This window comes from Euwallacea fornicatus, chromosome 28 (genome assembly GCF_040115645.1).
Source record: "Euwallacea fornicatus isolate EFF26 chromosome 28, ASM4011564v1, whole genome shotgun sequence".
NCBI lineage: Eukaryota > Metazoa > Arthropoda > Insecta > Coleoptera > Curculionidae > Euwallacea > Euwallacea fornicatus.
The window spans coordinates 857,863-875,754 of record NC_089568.1 but is presented as its reverse complement, the minus strand read 5'-3'; the positions used below and the strand labels follow the sequence as shown (position 1 = coordinate 875,754).

General features: G+C 37.2%; 1 protein-coding gene and 1 non-coding gene across 2 annotated transcripts; one reads left to right on the top strand and one right to left on the bottom strand.

Moving 5' to 3' along the window:
- Positions 1-6,600: 6,600 nt before the first annotated feature.
- TRNAQ-UUG (transfer RNA glutamine (anticodon UUG)) lies at positions 6,601-6,672 on the top strand. Its single transcript has one exon. It is a non-coding gene; the product is annotated as a tRNA-Gln (tRNA).
- A 10,127-nt stretch (positions 6,673-16,799) lies between these two features.
- On the bottom strand, positions 16,800-17,471 carry LOC136347306 (uncharacterized protein in mobD 3'region-like). The gene has a single exon (XM_066297188.1). It carries the CDS (start codon positions 17,469-17,471, stop codon positions 16,800-16,802), a length of 672 nt encoding a protein of 223 aa, XP_066153285.1.
- Between the last annotated feature and the right edge of the window lie 421 nt (positions 17,472-17,892).

The window sequence follows — 17,892 nt, the reverse complement described above, 5'->3', positions numbered from 1 at the left end:
AATAATTTACTTATTTACTTGAAAATCGATACAAAACGAGCAAAGAATCGCTTTCGAGGCGTATGATACTAGCTAAAGTGAAAAAAAAAGGATATCTGCTTTCATAATTAAACCTAAAATATAATTAAAAAAAAAAATTTTATGACTGATAGCGATGTTGCCACGTCCATTTGGGTTTCATATGGCTATCTGCATAGGTCCTAATTGTACCAATGGATAAAAACTAAAAAATTCATTAGGCGAAGTGGACAGACCATCGCCCCAACTAGATTAATCTGTCCTTTCTTTGCACATTAATGTGTATAACTTTTAAGCTTACAAAAGATTGATCTAAAATCAAACTTATGATGCTATTATGAAGTTTCGAACTACATAGTTTGTTGGGAGTAAATATCGTATTATCATCTCTTGTAGATGTCAAATCCTTTGTAGTATGCAATGAATAGCCTCCATCCAACATGCATATGCAGTAAGAAGCACCGTTGATGATGAAAGTCCATAAAAGTACATTACATATCAAAAATAGTACGAAAGTTGTGTTAAAAAACCTCAGGCTAGGTGAAGGTCTCATTGGGCCTTGTCCCTACTTGTACTGAAGTCAGCAAATATGATAAAAACTATTCTTTGTATGACCATAGTCATATAAAAGATTCCTAATTGGATTCTTTTTATGCCTATATTTCCAGTAATGGACACGAAATGTCCACTTTTACCTGGGGCGCAGATATGCCGCAAGAGACATTACCGATTCCGAATGCACAATTTGGGTCTGCCTCACACTCTATTAAGAACATTTTCTGCAGTATCATATATAAAAACCCCAAAACGATCAACTTTGCTGATAATTATCAGCCCGAAACGTAATTTCCATCTATTTTAACTGCAATTCATTGTAAGCAACAATCTTCTCTGCAAAAGTCAAAACAAATATTTTTGAGGTTATGATGAAACGAGCGAAAGAAACATCTGGAGAAAAGTCCGTTTCTCTCTTAATCGTACTACATGAGAATCCTAGACAAGAACAGGTATACGATTTGACAAATTCGGCTCCAAAGACTAGTTCCGCAATATACATATTGTCGTCCTTATCTGGTTTTTGCCTCGACGTTTTTGTGCTCTGTCTTACCTGCGGCGACCGATTGACCTACATTCGCTCAGAGCTATCTGCGCATTAAATAGTACATCCCCTTTAACTGACGCTAAAACAGTTGACAATGGAATTTCTAGAATTTAGATCGGTAAGTGGAGTTCTCGTAAGCGCCATTTTTTGTTTATTAAAGTAACGTGACTTTTAGATATTGAAGAACATTTAAAAATCTTTCTGAATCGAATTTTCAGGTGAGTTTCTGGGTTCCATTGAAACAAAAGTTGTTGGTTTTCGGCATTGTTACCAAGATAATTTTTTAGGTACTTTTAAGACAATAGTTTAAATAAATTTATTTCTGCGACATTAAGCCCTTAACGTGCTACAAATTGCATTAAGACTGGTCACAGAGCTATTTACATTTCGTGCAATCACTATGATGCACTCGCATGGCACGAATATCACGCACCTCCTGCTTACTGCCCATTTTCTTACACGAAAGGTGAAGGATTGTACTGAGTTAATTCGTACTTCTTGTTAGATCCCACGAATCAAAAACGCCGTTCTCTTGAGCTGTGGCCCACGCTATGATTACACCAATTCCGACTGTAATTCAGAAACCATCAAGAATGATAGAAAAAGTATCAAGTGTAATACAATATTGCCAACTGTTAGTAAAAGTCCATTGTATTCTATAAAAATAGAATGCCTGAAAATATATAATACTGATTAGGTAAATGAATTTCGTGATCTGAGCACGATAAGGAGGATGCATTCGATGCTTTCTAAGTCACACTGGAAGTTTGTAAATAAGAATTAACTGGTCTGAATTACCCTCAGCATTTTCTGAATTGTAGTTGGAAATGGCGTGTGTCAGAGCGAATACCTACCATGGAAAGCACTCTGTCCGAAGAGCCTCTAAATGTCTAAAACTCCCTAATAAAGCCATAATCTCGAAGTTATAATACTCCAGATTCGCTTACACTATAAGGATTACTCGATTTTGAACGAAATGGTTTTAAAGTTCGATTATACTGTAATGAGTTTTTACCCCTTGCATCAATAAGTTCCACAGTACGCTTTGCTAAGGCCCAGTTCCGTCCATTAATCCCCCCTAAATTAAACGTCCCCCGCTTGGGCTGGACAATAGGGAAAAATTTAGATTTGGCATTTAATTCACCCCTGTCCATCCGCGTTGTAATTACTGCACATTGGGTCCGTGCTTAACATTTCCATATATATATATTTTAATTTTCTATGTTCTATAGCTTTTTCTAAAGTTAATAACCATAGTGATTGCAATTTAATAATCTCGGGATATTAGACAAAATCTATCACTAATTTTCGGGCATTCAGTATAGGAACATAAATCCTACGGTTTCTAGATGTCCCCCATCTGAATTGCGGGATATTTGGGCCCATAATTTGACGCTTTGCTTCACCTCTATACAAACAGGGGCTTAGGGCACGTGTTAAAAATTAACACGTATGTGTCACGTACTGTTACATTGTTTGTGCTGAAGAGGCTGTGTAAACTTTGATGACCGACAGTTTGTCTCTCTATTTCATCTGGCTCTTTTACGTCCGATGATACAATTTCATTGACGTGAACATATGCCTAATTTAGTTATTCATTGTTTAACTACTCTGGATTACTCCAATTTTAGATCGGAAGGTTTATTTAGTTTTTAAATTCCTTGAGTCGTTAGAGATTCAATATCAGTGCCATGGGGAATGTCACATTTATCACGATTTCATGTCAGGAGCAGCATTCCTAAAACAAACGGCCACCCATACAAAAGCAAAACACCGTACAGGAAGAACAACATCAACAAGGTGAAACGGAAGACATCTGGCATGGGTTGGATTCTGGTTTGTTTGTTAGGAAATCGTTTGTTAAGGTGGAAAAACAGAATGATACATGTTTACGACTGACCACACATTGAGTCGAATTTTTATTCCATCTGTTCGATATTCTAATTACTGCTTTTCCACAGGCTGGAATAGGTAGAAATTATGCAAACTAAATGGTATGTAACGGGACTATCTCTGGAAATATATAACCGAAAACAAGGAGCTGTTACAAAAGCTTTAAAGCGTTTGTCGGCTCTTTTAACGGGGGCTCGAAACGCGAAAGTAAAGGGAGATTTAGCCGGCCACTGTCCAGGGGGTGAATATATGAGGCAAGGGTTAAAAAGAACAGGCCGCCAGGGGTGGAGACTCTATTGTTTTAATTAGCCTTGGGGAGCCTAAAGTTTATCGAGCTTTCTCTGGTGCAACGTACCGATCCAGGATTAAATATTTTTGTCTTTTCAAAGCTGTTATTTTTACTTCTTCTGGACAGCAACGTCAGAAACATCTAGAGGATTTCTAGATGGTAATTATATGCTATAATTTGTAAGCTAATGAACGCCTGTGGGTACCAAAGGAATAGCCATTATTGTTAGCGTAATTTCGGGACACTCCCGTAATTCAACTAGTAACTATGAAAGCAAGAATAATGGGCGCAGAAACAAAGAAATGCTATAGTGACTGTCCGGCGGGGTCAGTTTCGGATAAATTCTGGAATAAAAGGGGAACTGTGGAAGTTTGTCTCAATGCAAAATAAGCTCGCGGCACCGGCTCCCTATTGTCAGATGTTAAAAAAATATATTTACAATATTTGTTCCTTAATTTGTTTCTCCCTCGTTTCGCACAATATAGGGCGTTTAGTAAAAAATAGTATACCCCAACCGACCAGTATATTACAATATTTCTGGACGAATGTTCTTGTTAGATCGTAATGTTCAGTTAACAGTCAGTCGTGAGAATAAGAGGTTTCAGTTAGTTAAGGTTGGTTCAAGCACTTCACGTAGATGTATCAGGATGGGCTGCACACAATTTAATATGCCGTGACGAGTTGAGACACAGCTGAGTTGTACAGACACTAGCATAGCACTAAAGCTGAGATAGATCAGTGTTCGGATGCTAGAACATGAAAAATGCATCTAAGGGGAATATTTTTGTAGGACCTATACACATATCTTCTTTCGCTAGCCTTCTGAAAGTCAACGATTTGATAAGTATTGAAAAAAAATGTCGATAAAGAAGTGCATTTATTGAATAAGTCAATAAACCAATTTGATATATTGTTTCCCTGTATTGTCACCGGAATTGAATATGGGCTTTTTGAAGTTGATAAACGTCCGCAATAAGCATCGCATCGCCCATAAAATATCAACAATGACCGGAGCGCAGCGCTGCCGTTTAAATTAAATCTACGACATTCCGGGCTCCGGGCGTATATTAATTCTAAGACCCCTATTTTACTGACCCCACAACATTTAGCTTTCAGTTTCGGAATCCCATGAGCGCGTTTCTCAGCGCTCTCTCGCCTGTTGTTCCATCTTCTAATAATTTATCAGACTGACCCGTTCGTACTGCATATCTCCGGGGTTAATCAATTAAAAATACCTTTGGCTTTATCTGCTTTTATAGGATTCTCATTACATTTCAAAAACGCGCAGGAGCCGATCAACTGTAAACGTAGGGCGTTGATTAATAACAATTAACAAATGAATATATCTAAGACATGCCTCTAACATTTTTACACCTGTTTGAGTCACTCTTGGCAAAAACGAGATTGCTAGACCGATCCTTAACAGGTCATGTATTAGGTGTACACCTATGACTCCGCGTTTTTTTACGCATTTTCAACTGCTTAAAACTGTATAAATTTATTAAAAATACTTTCCATCGTTAATGACAACATTTTCCCAGAGATTAGGAAGTTTATGGATTCCATCGTAAAAAAAATTCGTCGGTTTTGAAGCGATCCATTCATCAAGCCATTCTTGGACTTCTTGGCGATTCTGGAAGCGCTGCTCTGCCAAACCGTGAGTCATCGAACGGAAAAGGTGATAATCCGACGGGGCGATATCTGGCGAGTATGGCGGGTGCGGTAAGACTTCCCATTTGAAATCCTTCAAGGTGTTTTTGATTGGTTGAGCGACATGAGGCCTTGTGTTGTCATGAAGCAGTGTGACTTTGTCGTGTCTATCCGCCCATTCTGGCCTCTTTACTGCGAGTTGATTACGCAACTGCACTAGTTGTTGGACGTAACGATTGGCAGTGACTGTTTCGCCAGTTTGCAGAAGCTCGTAATACAGTATGCTGCGCTGGTCCCACCAAATGCAGAGCAATACCTTCTTCTCGTGGATATTTGGCTTTGCGGTCGAAGTTGTTGGCTCACCCATGATTTTTTCCTCTTTGGATTGTCGAAGTAAAGCGATTTTTCATCTCCGGTCACGATACGATGTAGAAAAGACTTTCTTTGAAAACGTTCAAGCAAGATCTCACACGTCGTTTTTCGTTGCTCTTTGTTCCTTTCCATCAATTCATAAGACATCCATTCTTCCTCCTTTTGAATTTTTCCCATAGCGTGAAGACGAACCGAAAGCGTTTTCTGCGTGACATTAAGGGAAGATGCGAGCTCTTCTTGCGTTTGCGCGGCGTCTTCGTCCAACGAAGCCTGCAGTTCTTCGTCTTCAAATTTTTTCGATGGCTTACCATGCTCCTTGTCGTTGAGGTCGAAATCACCTGATTTGAAGCGCTGAAACCATTGTTGGCAAGTTCTTATAGATGCAGCATCGTTGCCATAAGCCTCAACGAGCATTTGGTGAGCGGCAGTGGCGTTTTTCTTAAGATGGAAAAGGAAGGGCAAAGCTTCCCGCAAATGATGTTTATTCGGCACAAAATTGGACATATTTAAACCTTAATTGAAAAGTTTTAAAAGGTCATATAGCAATTATCATATATAAATAGAAAGCTGGTAATACGGAGCAAAAAATGAAATAAAATTCCTTAAATTAAAAAATAATTTTTCAAAGAAAATAGAACTAGAAATAAAAACGCGGAGTCATAGGTGTACACCTAATATAATCAAAGTTAGAAAAAAAGCCGAATTCAAAAATGTAAACATTCCAGATTGTGCCATAAAAAAATTAATGTTAATGTTAATTATCGAAAATCGAAGTATCGAGATTCGAATATGAAATCGGCACGATGTAGAAGACCGATGACGTGTCAATCATTTTGAATTACCTCGCCAAATAAGATGAGAAAAAATTTAAAACTTTTTACTAAAATTAAAACTTTTCTAATAGCTCCAAAAATCATAGGAATTTGCTAAATTTTGGAACAGCATGTTCTGAACTTCGATTTACGCAACTTTGCCTCAGTTTAACCGGCCTCATTGTTTTTGTGGTTCTCGAGATCCTCATAGAACGAACTCCAGAAACGAATATCAACATTAACCGTATTTCTTGTGAAAAGGAGGGTATAAATAAAAGTTACGCCAAAAAGGTGTGAGAAAATATTATAACACAAGAATATATATTTTGCGATTCATTTGAAAATGACAATTACGTTGTTGTGATTTTATAAATACTACTTTAATTTGCAAAATAAATTTTAAATTAAACCTATTTAACTCAGTATTTGATTAAATAGAGCTTCGAGGCATCGCAGGTGTAAGAGGTTCCATGGTGTAATGGTTAGCACTCTGGACTTTGAATCCAGCGATCCGAGTTCAAATCTCGGTGGAACCTGAAATTTTTACTTTTTTTTTTTTTAATTTTATTATGATACTTATTTTTATGATTAAAAATCATATAAGTTATTTTTCATAATTTGTTAAAAATATTTTTACGTAGAGTTGTTTTAGTCTCATAGTGTTGAAAAAAATTATTAAACACATTTAACATAAACAAAAAAGGGGCAGCAGTAATCCCAACTATCATAAACGCAAGGCCCTATTTTCTAAGTGCGAGCTAGTCTTGTACCGCGTTTTAACCTGTTTGTCATTAAACTCGTGTCAGGTGAAATATCACTGTCACTCTCTAGTACGTCTACATCTCTTTCTTTATGCAACCTAGAAAAGATCAGAAATGATCTATAGTTGTAAAAGCGTTTTTAGTTTACATAAGTATTTACATATGTTCTTAGTTCATAAGAATTTCTGATTGTGACATCATCGTCGTCCTAGCTGGATCAGCGTGTACGAAACGTGCGCTTAACTTAGTTACCCACATTGCGTCCAGAGGGCCGCTATATTTAAAACGACTTTAAAAACTCGAAAGGACGCTCTACAAAAACCGATTTTTCAGCGCTTTAAAAAGCATTGATCCCTGCTCGGTTTCAGCCGGCGACTGCCAGATGGCCCTGTGGACCTACCTACTTTTTTTAAATTAATATGTGAAGATTTTGGGGGTAATTTATATTTGTTACCAAGCAAAGAAATTGGAGGTTTTGTTACAAATTAAATTATATATTTTTGAGGTCGAAATGCGACCGTTCAACCAACTTTCTTTCACCTAAAAGTTAATGTTTTTTCGTCATGTAGGATATCAATTTTTTTTTTATTTCTTTTATAATTGCGGTGCTTTACAAAAGTATCCATGAATCTCCCTACTTGAGATATTTAAAATTATCGTCAGAACGTTAATTTTGAAATTTTTGACAATCAAGAGTAGGATTTGGTTTGTTTTCTATCAGGCAGTGCCTATATTAATTTCGTAAGAACGAATTCACACTTTAAAGTTATTGCGGCTCGAAGCGGTACTGAATCAGGTATTACTGAATGGATTTCCTTTCTCTTTTCTTTAAAAGAGTTAACTATTATATCTAATTGGACATCCGTTTGTCAACTGTGAAGAATGAGACAGAAATTAGTTAATACGAAATAGCTTCAGAGAAAAAAAAAAGTACTGACATTTTTTCTAAAAATAAAAAATACAGGGAGAAGAGAATGATTTAAATGAATCTGGAATCATGAAAAACTGATTTTTTCTGAAAAACGCTAAATAACCTTAAAAAATCCATCAACAGCATTAAAAATTTAAAAAATTTTAATATTAAATAAAAATTTTCGAATTAAAAAAAAATATATTTATAATTTACATAAATATATCAATGGAAAGAATTTTTTTAATTCAGAATATAACTCATAATTTTTTGCCTCACAAGGGAAATTGAATGTGGCACCTTCCCTTATGCGATAGTGCGATAGTGTATAATAAGTCCAAAGATATGTCAAATCGCGAATTTAATACATACTAGATCCAGTAATGAGCGTGTGTCTAACAGTGTTAAATGAAAATATCCAGGAACATTTATAAATTGGCATCACAAATTCCAAATAAACAAAACGATACTAAAAAAAACTGAAGGCTTTTATGAGGATCATTTCCCATGATTAAAATCTATGTTTATTTATTCACGAGATATGCTAATCGCTTAATAAGAAAAAACTCTCCCTTCTAAACATTAAATGTATCTCAATCCTCAACTCAGATAAACTTCAGTTGATGTCAGTTTGAATATATATTGCTATAACTAGTCGCTGTTCCTATTTGGTAGCCTTTTATAAAGATATACCCCGCGGCATCTTAAGCCTTGAAAATTATCCTGCTCATTCGGGCGGAATAGTTTGTCTGACTGACTCATCATAATTGAATCAAAGGGGCAGAGAACAAACGTTTTCATTAAAACTGACATGCATAAGATAAAGCTGGCTGATAATATGATTATCTGGAACCAGCTTCAGCAATGAATATCCTGGAATAATAGTTACTAAATATACAAAACACGTCAGTATAAAGATATATAAAGAAAGTATGTAGGTAACTTATTGTAATGAGATTTTTAAAACTGAAAGTTTAATAAATAAAATTTTTGCGAAATTCTGCAAACTTTTTTAAACACAAAAACAATAATTAACACCAAACGAACTACTTCGCTAGTATTTTTATCTAAAAATTTTTATCTCATCATACGTACCGTAAAAGAGCGATATTGGACACATAATACAATGTCGGCTGGCCACTCGCATTGGCCTCACGTATTTTAAAGGGGCACAATAAATTTTTTCACGACAACATATGCTTTTCAATTGCAGCTAATGGCCGCAGCCCGGTCATCGGCCGTCTAGTCGCATAGTCTACGATCATACGCAGCACGCGTTTTACAATAACTATTTTATTTTTAATGTTTATTTTTAGCTTCATTTGTTACATACATGTCTTGTACCTGTAGTTTGCCTTGCAATTAGATGAACATAGACATGTGTTTTTCTCTTCGATTAAATGATATCCTAGTGAAAATGACCAGAACAAATAATCACAGAGTCAAAGCATTTTCGTTTTCCTTGAAATTTAATACAGTCTAGGGCTAGGCACTGAATGTTTTTTGATAATCATATACGGCTCCTAAACAGTTTTATTTTTAACTCGTCCAACGGATTAGAAAAAGTTCCTACGAGCCAAGCTAAAGCTGCGTGACCTTCTGTCGAAAACAAAAAAAGGAGATAATTACCATTTAACAACAATGCGCTTGAACTGCAAAACGTTTTGTAATGACAAATTAATAGCTTGTGAATAAATTAGGTGAAAACTGAGGGCTTCGTGTGTAACAACAAGCTCTAATGAACTTCCAATTCCACAAGAACACCCAGAGGCGTAGAGGTCTTCTAAAAAATGAGAGTATAAAAAGGCGGTACGTGTTTATAATAATCATAATATATTCCTGAAACACGACCAAAAGTTACGGTTTTGATGGTTATCCTAATATGTTAGGCCACGGAAGTAACTTTGTAATACACGAATCTTGCGATGCGAAAGCAAAGTCTCTCAAACAAGCAGTCAACACGACTTTTCACAGCTTTCCATCGCCATTAACATATTTAATGAAAAGATATACTGGATTACGTAATGATTGGACGCATACGCTTGCTTTAGACGCTTGAAGGAGGTAGGCAACAATGTACTTGCGGTGTTTCTCAACCGCTTAAGCATTTGTCCATCATTGCAACCCTACTGAATTCTGTCAAATTATGACAACCTCAATGCGATGCAACGTCGGTATGCCGGGTAATGTACACATATAGCATTAGTTTGAATGCCCTCTGCAGTCAAATTGGACATTTTGACAGGCGAGCGAAGGTATATATATGTCAAATATGAAAGTAAACTTTAGTTTGCGTGTAAAATTAAGGTGTATATCCGGGCCTTACTCCGGTCCAGTTTTTCATAAAACTTTTTAGAAATCGTACAATATAATCTGTGATTATAGAACAGCATACGATAACACTACTTAAGTGCTCGAACCAGCTTTAAAAGTCTCGTTATTAGCGATTTTCGGCGAATGGACATTTTTGGAAAATGAATTTCGCGCATATTTTGACTCTTCGGGTCTCAATTTAGTACGTCACTGTACTCGGAACCTTCCACGATTGTCGCCGACGGAAACGCAGGTTAGCACGAACACCCGCTCGTAAAGGCTACTTCCGGCAAGCCAGGTAATGGACCGAAAGAGTGACGGCTGCCTGTCAAGGGTCGGTAACGTTCATTTGTTTGCTTGCGTGGCACGCCGCGATTTTTTCTTTTGCTTTAATTAGTCAGCTGTATGTTGCCCACTCACGCGCGGGCGAAAACAAAAGTTAAACGGCCCTTCTTTTATCCCCTTTTTTTGGTCGAGTCTCGGTCGACATCGCGGACATGCAAAACACAGAAACGCTTATTGACAGGTGATATTTTAAAGGGTGAAAATGGCTTGGTGCAATATTATGTCATGCTTAAAAACATCATTTTACATTTTACTAGGGAGCTCGGGCACTTCAAAGGTTTTACGAAGGATAAATAAAGTCATTATTGGCGAATCTCTTTCCATCCAGCCATTTTTCAAGTTTGGAAATTAATCAGAGGGGGCTGAATCTGGTGAATAGAGCGAGCGAGGAAAACGCTCGAAACCAAGTTGATTGATTTTGGCCTTCGCGATGACGGAAGTGTCGACTAGCGCGTTGTCTTTATGAAATCATATTTTCTTTTTAACGAAATGCGGTCGGTTTTCCCTAATTTCGTCACTGAAACACTGCAATAAACTCATATAATATTCTTCTTATTGTCTTTCTTTTAGAAATACAGTCAATGAAAATGATCTGATGTGCATTTATTTTTTTTTACAGATGGATCGGTTTTCGCCTTTTTTGAACCGATTGTCCCCTTTGAGTTTATCGTTTTAACTACTCTTTCGTCTCAGGTGTGAAATTATGACCCCATGTTTCATCCGTGGTTATAAATCGACGTAAAAACTCGGCTTTATTGCTGCGACGCTTTACCCGACACTCCCTTGAAATCTCCTCACGGCCCTGTTTTTGTGCGATTGTGAGTAATCGCGGCACCCATCTTGAGCGCAGCTTTCTCATATGCAGTTTCTCGATCAAAATACCTTTTTGAAACGCCTATCTTCCAGTTTTTTGGATATTCACCACAATTTCTGAACGGGTCAGATTTGGAGTGTCATCGGGTCGACCACTGCCGAGTTCGTCTTGGAAGCTCCTGCGATCGCGCTTAAGCTCAGCCACCTAATATGTTAGAGTTGTTAACGAAGGAGCAGATTCCCCAGAGTATACTCTAACTTCGGTTTGATATCGGATGAGCTAATACCTTGCGAATGAAAATGTTGTATCACGATGATGATGAATTTGTTCCATAATCACAAAATCTCTAAAAACTGGTCGAAACAATCAAACCTGCGTAGCACTGACAAAGGTTAGACATAAGCTCTTGAAGGTTAGACCTTTGTAATATGCGCAAATTTTTAACAAAAAGTCGCCATCTATATACGGGGTATTTCAGAAGTATGTTGCCCAACTTTAGGAGGTTATAAAGGGCGATAAGTTAAGTCATTTTGTCTTATAAAAATATATAAGGAAATGAGTCGTTACGGCACCAGACAAAAAAATTTGTTAAAAACGTTAAAGAGTGCACATGTTTTCGTATCTCATTTATTTGCTTACTTATAATTTCTCAAATTTGTGCGTCAATAAGTGTTTGTTAAAGTTAAGAGTTCTTTCACCATGGAATATTTTAGTTTTGAGGAGATGGCTGATATGGTTCTGATTTATGGAGAACCAAGATACGGTAGTAAAAAGGCTGCCCGGCTCTACGCTCAACTTTCATTTATGAGAGAAAGAAAATTTTAAACGAAATGGCGGTACCGGTTAGTCTAGCACAGCTCGTTCAGAGGAGTTGGAAGAACTATGGTGCCAATTGAAAGCAACACCCTTCACTAGCGTGCGACTAACAACAAATCAAATGGTGAATTCAGCAACATCAATATGACGTCTATTCTAGTATCTAGTATGACGACTATCAATTACTGCTCCTTTATCATTTTTAAAAAGATCATAATTTCACATAACAGGATTACGGTCCAAGAATAAACATTTGTCGCTGGCTTTTAGGAAGATGTACTCAACAGTTCGACTTTACTTCAGTTATCCTGTCTACCAACGAAGCTTGGTTTACTCGAGGAGGTTACCTCAATAGCCGTAATAGTTACATTTGGAGCGACCAAAATCCTCATAGAACATTTAAGAAGTCTAACTAACGTCAGTTCTCTATTAACGTGTAGGCTGGCATAATAGGAGATCAAGTTGTTGGACCTTACCTGTTACTCCCACGCTTAAATGGTCACATCTATTTAACTTCTTTCAAGAAGTTCTTCCTGAGTTATTTAAAAAGGTTCCGTCGAATATCCGCCGAAGGGCGTGGTATAAGCATGACAGAATCCTGGTAAATTTTACTCGCGACGTGGGAACCACCTACACTTACAATTTCCTGACAGGTGGATTCGAAGGGGTGGACCTGTTGACTGACCGAAGTCTAGATCTAATTCTTCTCGATTTCTTTTCTGGGGTTACCTCAAATCACTAATTTATGAAACACCCGTAACTATTGAAGAAAAATTGCTTGGAAGAGTCATGGCTGCAAGTCACTTCGTTCAGGAAGATCTACGTGTTTTCTTTTCGAATTCGTCAATCAATGGCTTGTCGTAGGACTGCATGTCAGCAAGTCGGTAGTCGCAATTTTGAACAACTGTCGTAATCTTTTTTTTTATTTTTTAATAAATACCTTAGAAGACAAACATACAAAAAGTCAGAAATACGAAAACACATGCGTTCTTTAACGTTTTTAACAATTTTTTTGTCCAGTTCCTTAACGACTCATTTCCGGATGTATGTTGATGGGGCAAAATGACTTAACTCATCGTTCTTTATTATCTCCGAAAATTTGGCAACATGTTCCTGTATACGTCATATCGAGCACTTCGGGGATTTTTCTCGTATCGGTCCAAAATAATGATTCAATCCAATTCGACAAGGGCTCCCAGTAAATTGTTTGGAGTGTCATTGCAATATGACAGAATTGCATTATTCAATTTGCAACCTCGAAAGGTCGACAAGCGCACAGGAACAGACTCATTCCTTGTGCCTCTGCCACTGGAAGAGCGAATCTTTAAGTCCCTATCAAGCGGGTCGCGGGTTTGGAATGGACCTGAGGAGATAGATTTTTAGGTCTTGAGGGAACGAGGTAGGGACATGATTAGGTGTTCCAGGAGGTCTTCAGGATTTTCGAATCCGTCACGTTGGATGCACACATACAGTGAGGGTCAAAAGTATTGGCACACCAGAGGTTCCAATGTAAAATGACTGATTCTGGTACATTAGCAAATAACAAATCCAATGAAAACTAATTTATTTCAAACCTCACATCTTAAGGTACTAATTACTCCTAGATTTAACATTATATTATTTTTCTAACAAATGGTTACATTGCAAATATATAAACTAACTAATGGAAATCCGTGGACAAAAGTATTGGCACACTTAGGTAATATATCTAACTAACTAAATTCTAATACTTTGTATGAAGACCTTTTCTTCTTATTACTTCAGCTAATCTTCTAGACATGGACTGTACTAAATTTTGAGTAAAATTTGGTTCTAAATCTTCCCATTCTCTTTGTAAAATTTCTTGCAGCTCTAGTTTGCTTGAAATATGATGTTTTCTTTTTCGTTTTTCTAATTCATTCCAAACATGCTCAAATGGATTGAGATCTGGTGACTGTGGAGGGGTATTTAAAGTGTGGGGATCATTAAATGCGATCTATTGTTTCACGATATAAGCCGTATGCTTTGGATCATTGTTCATGTTGGAAATAGAGTCCGCGATCCAATGGAAGTTTTTCAGCACTCTGCTTTAAATTATATTTAAGGATATTTAAATACACGGTCTTATCCATCACATTATCAATAAAGATAAGTTTTCCAACACCACTCGAAGCCATACATCCCCATACCAACACACTACCACCTCCATGTTTGACTGTCTTATGTAGATTTTGTTGTCCAAGTTCTGTGTTGGGCTTTCTCCATACACACACTTTACCATCGCACTGAAAGATGTTGAATTTTGACTCGTCTGAAAATAATATGTTGTCCCAAAATTGGTTGTCCCGGTCAATGTACTCTTTGGCAAAATTTAGTCTTTTTTTCTTATTTGCTTTACTAATATAGGGCTTCTTTCTGGCTACTCTAGCTCTATATCCAGCACGATGAGGGGTCCTGCGGACTGCTTTACTGCTGACATCTTTTCCATTCTGTACTCTTAAAATGGAAGCAATTTCAGATGCACTGGTTCTAGGATTAAGTTTAATTTTGTTGACCACTTTTCTTTCTTCCCGCGCAGACAACTTTTTCGGGCGGCCATTTCTGGGTTTATTCAAAAAATCATTGCTAGTTTCATATATCTTTAAAATATTTCTAACAGTGTAACGGCTTCTCTTTACTACAGTTGCTATATCTGAGTAAGATTTACCATTTCTTCGTAGTTTTTACAATAATTTTTCTTTCACCGACAGTCGTTTCTTCACCTTTGCGTCCCATTATTAAGAAAAGTACTAACAAACTGGAAATATTTTTAACTTTGCTTGTCCCTCCACGTAAAGAATTCATGGCGAATATAAAAAAATAGTAAACAAGTTGTTTGTGAATCAGAAAAACTATTTAATTATTTGTATTACCGAAGTGTGCCAATACTTTTGTCCACGGATTTCCATGCTCAGTTTATATATTTGCAATGTGACCATTTGTTAGAAAAATAATATAATGTTAAATCTAGGAGTAATTAGTACCTTAAGATGTGAGGTTTGAAATAAACCAGTTTTCATTGGATTTGTTATTTGCTAATGTACCAGAATCAGTCATTTTATGTTGGAGCCTCTGGTGTGCCAACACTTTTGTCCCTCACTGTATGTACGTACTACGTACGTCCGGGCGCACAACGCACAGCGTTTAACGCATCGAATCGCCCAATGCTTTTCCAAAATTAGTTTAGTTAGGTCTGTTTGTGTCATAATTGTTTTCAATTTGTGTTTCTCCACGATTTAATTCTTTAAACAGCTTAGAAATTCGAACACAGCGGCTTGTACTCGCCATGTTCACGAGGTGTCCTGGATAGATCGAAGCTCTTTTGTCGCCATGGAAAATCAGCGAACCAGGTCCTGGTTTGTGCCCACTGCGCGTTCTGCCACAACCAGCCGATTGTTGCAGGACTAAAGTCACGGTTATCACCAGTTTGTTATCGAAAGTGCCTCTTTCAGTCACTTCAGCCGCAAAATGGATGTGCTTGGTTTAGAGGAAAAAGTACCATATCAGTAAAAACAATTGAAATTTCTAACCGTGACCAACATAAATAAAACTCACCAACGTTTCACATTCGAACGTTAAAACCCCTTTTTTCACGCAAAACCAAACACATTTGCAAATCCTGGTGGAATCGGAAACTGGTAGATCCATGCCGGCGCTTTTTTCAGCAATACCGAACGAATGTGTTTTTGTTTTTCGGTTTTACTTAATTTTTGTTTTTCCTTCTGGCCCGTGGTCGTTATCGATGTTTTAGTGGAATTGCATGTCTGGTTAATAATGAATGCACTGGATCGCTGGATATTTTAGCGAACTGTAGTGTGATTTTCTGTTATTCTGGTTTAATTTGAACGCTCGTTCCGACACTGCTGGCTGCTTAATATTTATGGGCATTATTTCGGGATCGGTCCCAGTCTGCCGATAATGTCATATGTGTTAGAACTCACTAATAGGATAGTCGAGTCGTTGCCCAACTATTTCGCATTTTTGCGGTTTTTAACTGAATTATTTCCAGCTGTCAATAGTCGAATAATTCGAACTGAGAGACCAGTTTTCCAGTTCTAACTCAGTCCATAACGCATAAATATTCACGAGCCTACGTCAATACGCCCGGGGACAGGATTTGCCTTTTATTTTGCCATGTGCTCAATTTTCATGTCACCATTTTCCCCATATAAAATTCCCATCGACAGCTTATTAATTTTAGATGGAATTCATACTTATCTCACAAATTCATGAGGTAAAGTCAGTTAAAACACCGTTCCTAAATAAACCTCTCGGAATTCCTAGTCGTACCGAAATTCCCAGATCGATCCACCCTCTGGATTAGACAAATAACGAAAGTTAAATGAACTCATTGAGCCAACGAATTTCGAGCAAAATTAAGTAGACACAAAATCCACCGTATTGTAAGTGATTTAACTACGGGGAATGGCAAAGACGAATAACGCAATTTGTAGTCCGTGAAACTAATTGCAGCCTGGACAGTGTTTTAATGAAAGCGGCTGGAGTGGTAGCCCTGACACCTAAGGGAATATGAATTGCGATTGGTAGGGCTGACATATCGCCACTTCCGGTTGCTGAAGACTCTCGCCTAGTTTCTAGCTGCGTTCAATCTCCAGTGGCGGATGCTGCTTTGGTGATTTACTTTTTTACCCTCGAACTCTAGATTTAATCGTACAATATATGAACTTAAAGTTTATGACTCTCATAAATTTCTTGGCCGGACTTAGCGAAGTTGGTTTTGCGAAGTTCAGCTTTACTAAGCTCAATTTTACTCAGTCCAGCTTTACTAAGCCTAATTTTACTCAGTCCAGCTTTACTAAGCCTAATTTTACTCAGTCCAACTTTACTAAGCCTAATTTTACTCATTCCAACTTTACTAAGCCTAATTTTACTCATTCCAGCTTTACTAAGCCTAATTTTACTCAGTCCATCTTTGCTAAGCCTAATTTTACTCAGTCCAGCTTTACTAAGCCTAATTTTTCTCACTCTAGCTTTACTAAGCTCAATTTTACTCAGTCCAGCTTTACTAAGCTCAATTTTACTCAGTCCAGCTTTACTAAGCTCAATTTTACTCAGTCCAACTTTACTAAGCTCAATTTTACTCAGTCCAGCTTTACTAAGCTCAATTTTACTCAGTCCAGCTTTACTAAGCCTAATTTTACTCATTCCAGCTTTACTAAGCCTAATTTTACTCAGTCCAGCTTTACTAAGCCTAATTTTACTCATTCCAGCTTTACTAAGCCTAATTTTACTCAGTCCAGCTTTACTAAGCCTAATTTTACTCAGCCCATCTTTACTAAGCCTAATTTTACTCAGTCCATCTCTGCTAAGCCTGACTCTAACGCATCGCTTCCGCATGCTCAAACGGACATCACATGACAAAATAAAAAAATCGAAATCAAGATCTATTGTTCAAAGATGTGAATAATTCCTGTTAACATCCGACTTTTTGATTTCCAATAATCATCCTCAGCTTCTTTTTTCCTATGGGTGTCACCTTAGATTTGTCACTCTTCAAATTCAGATTTTTTCGTATTTAACATTTTACTTATCGCCTCTAGGACATCCACTTCAGCCTCATTTGGCCTATGAACACGTGTTTTTTACGGTTAGAAAACACGCCAAACCAAACTGAACTTCTACGAAAGAATTTTTAAAAAATTGAGCTGGTCGAGGTCTTTGTGGATACCACTGTAGAATTTATACATTTCTATGCGAAGCGAAGCAAATTTCTAACATATCTCGTCGTTCCTCGCTTCTAAAAAGCATTTTCCAACCG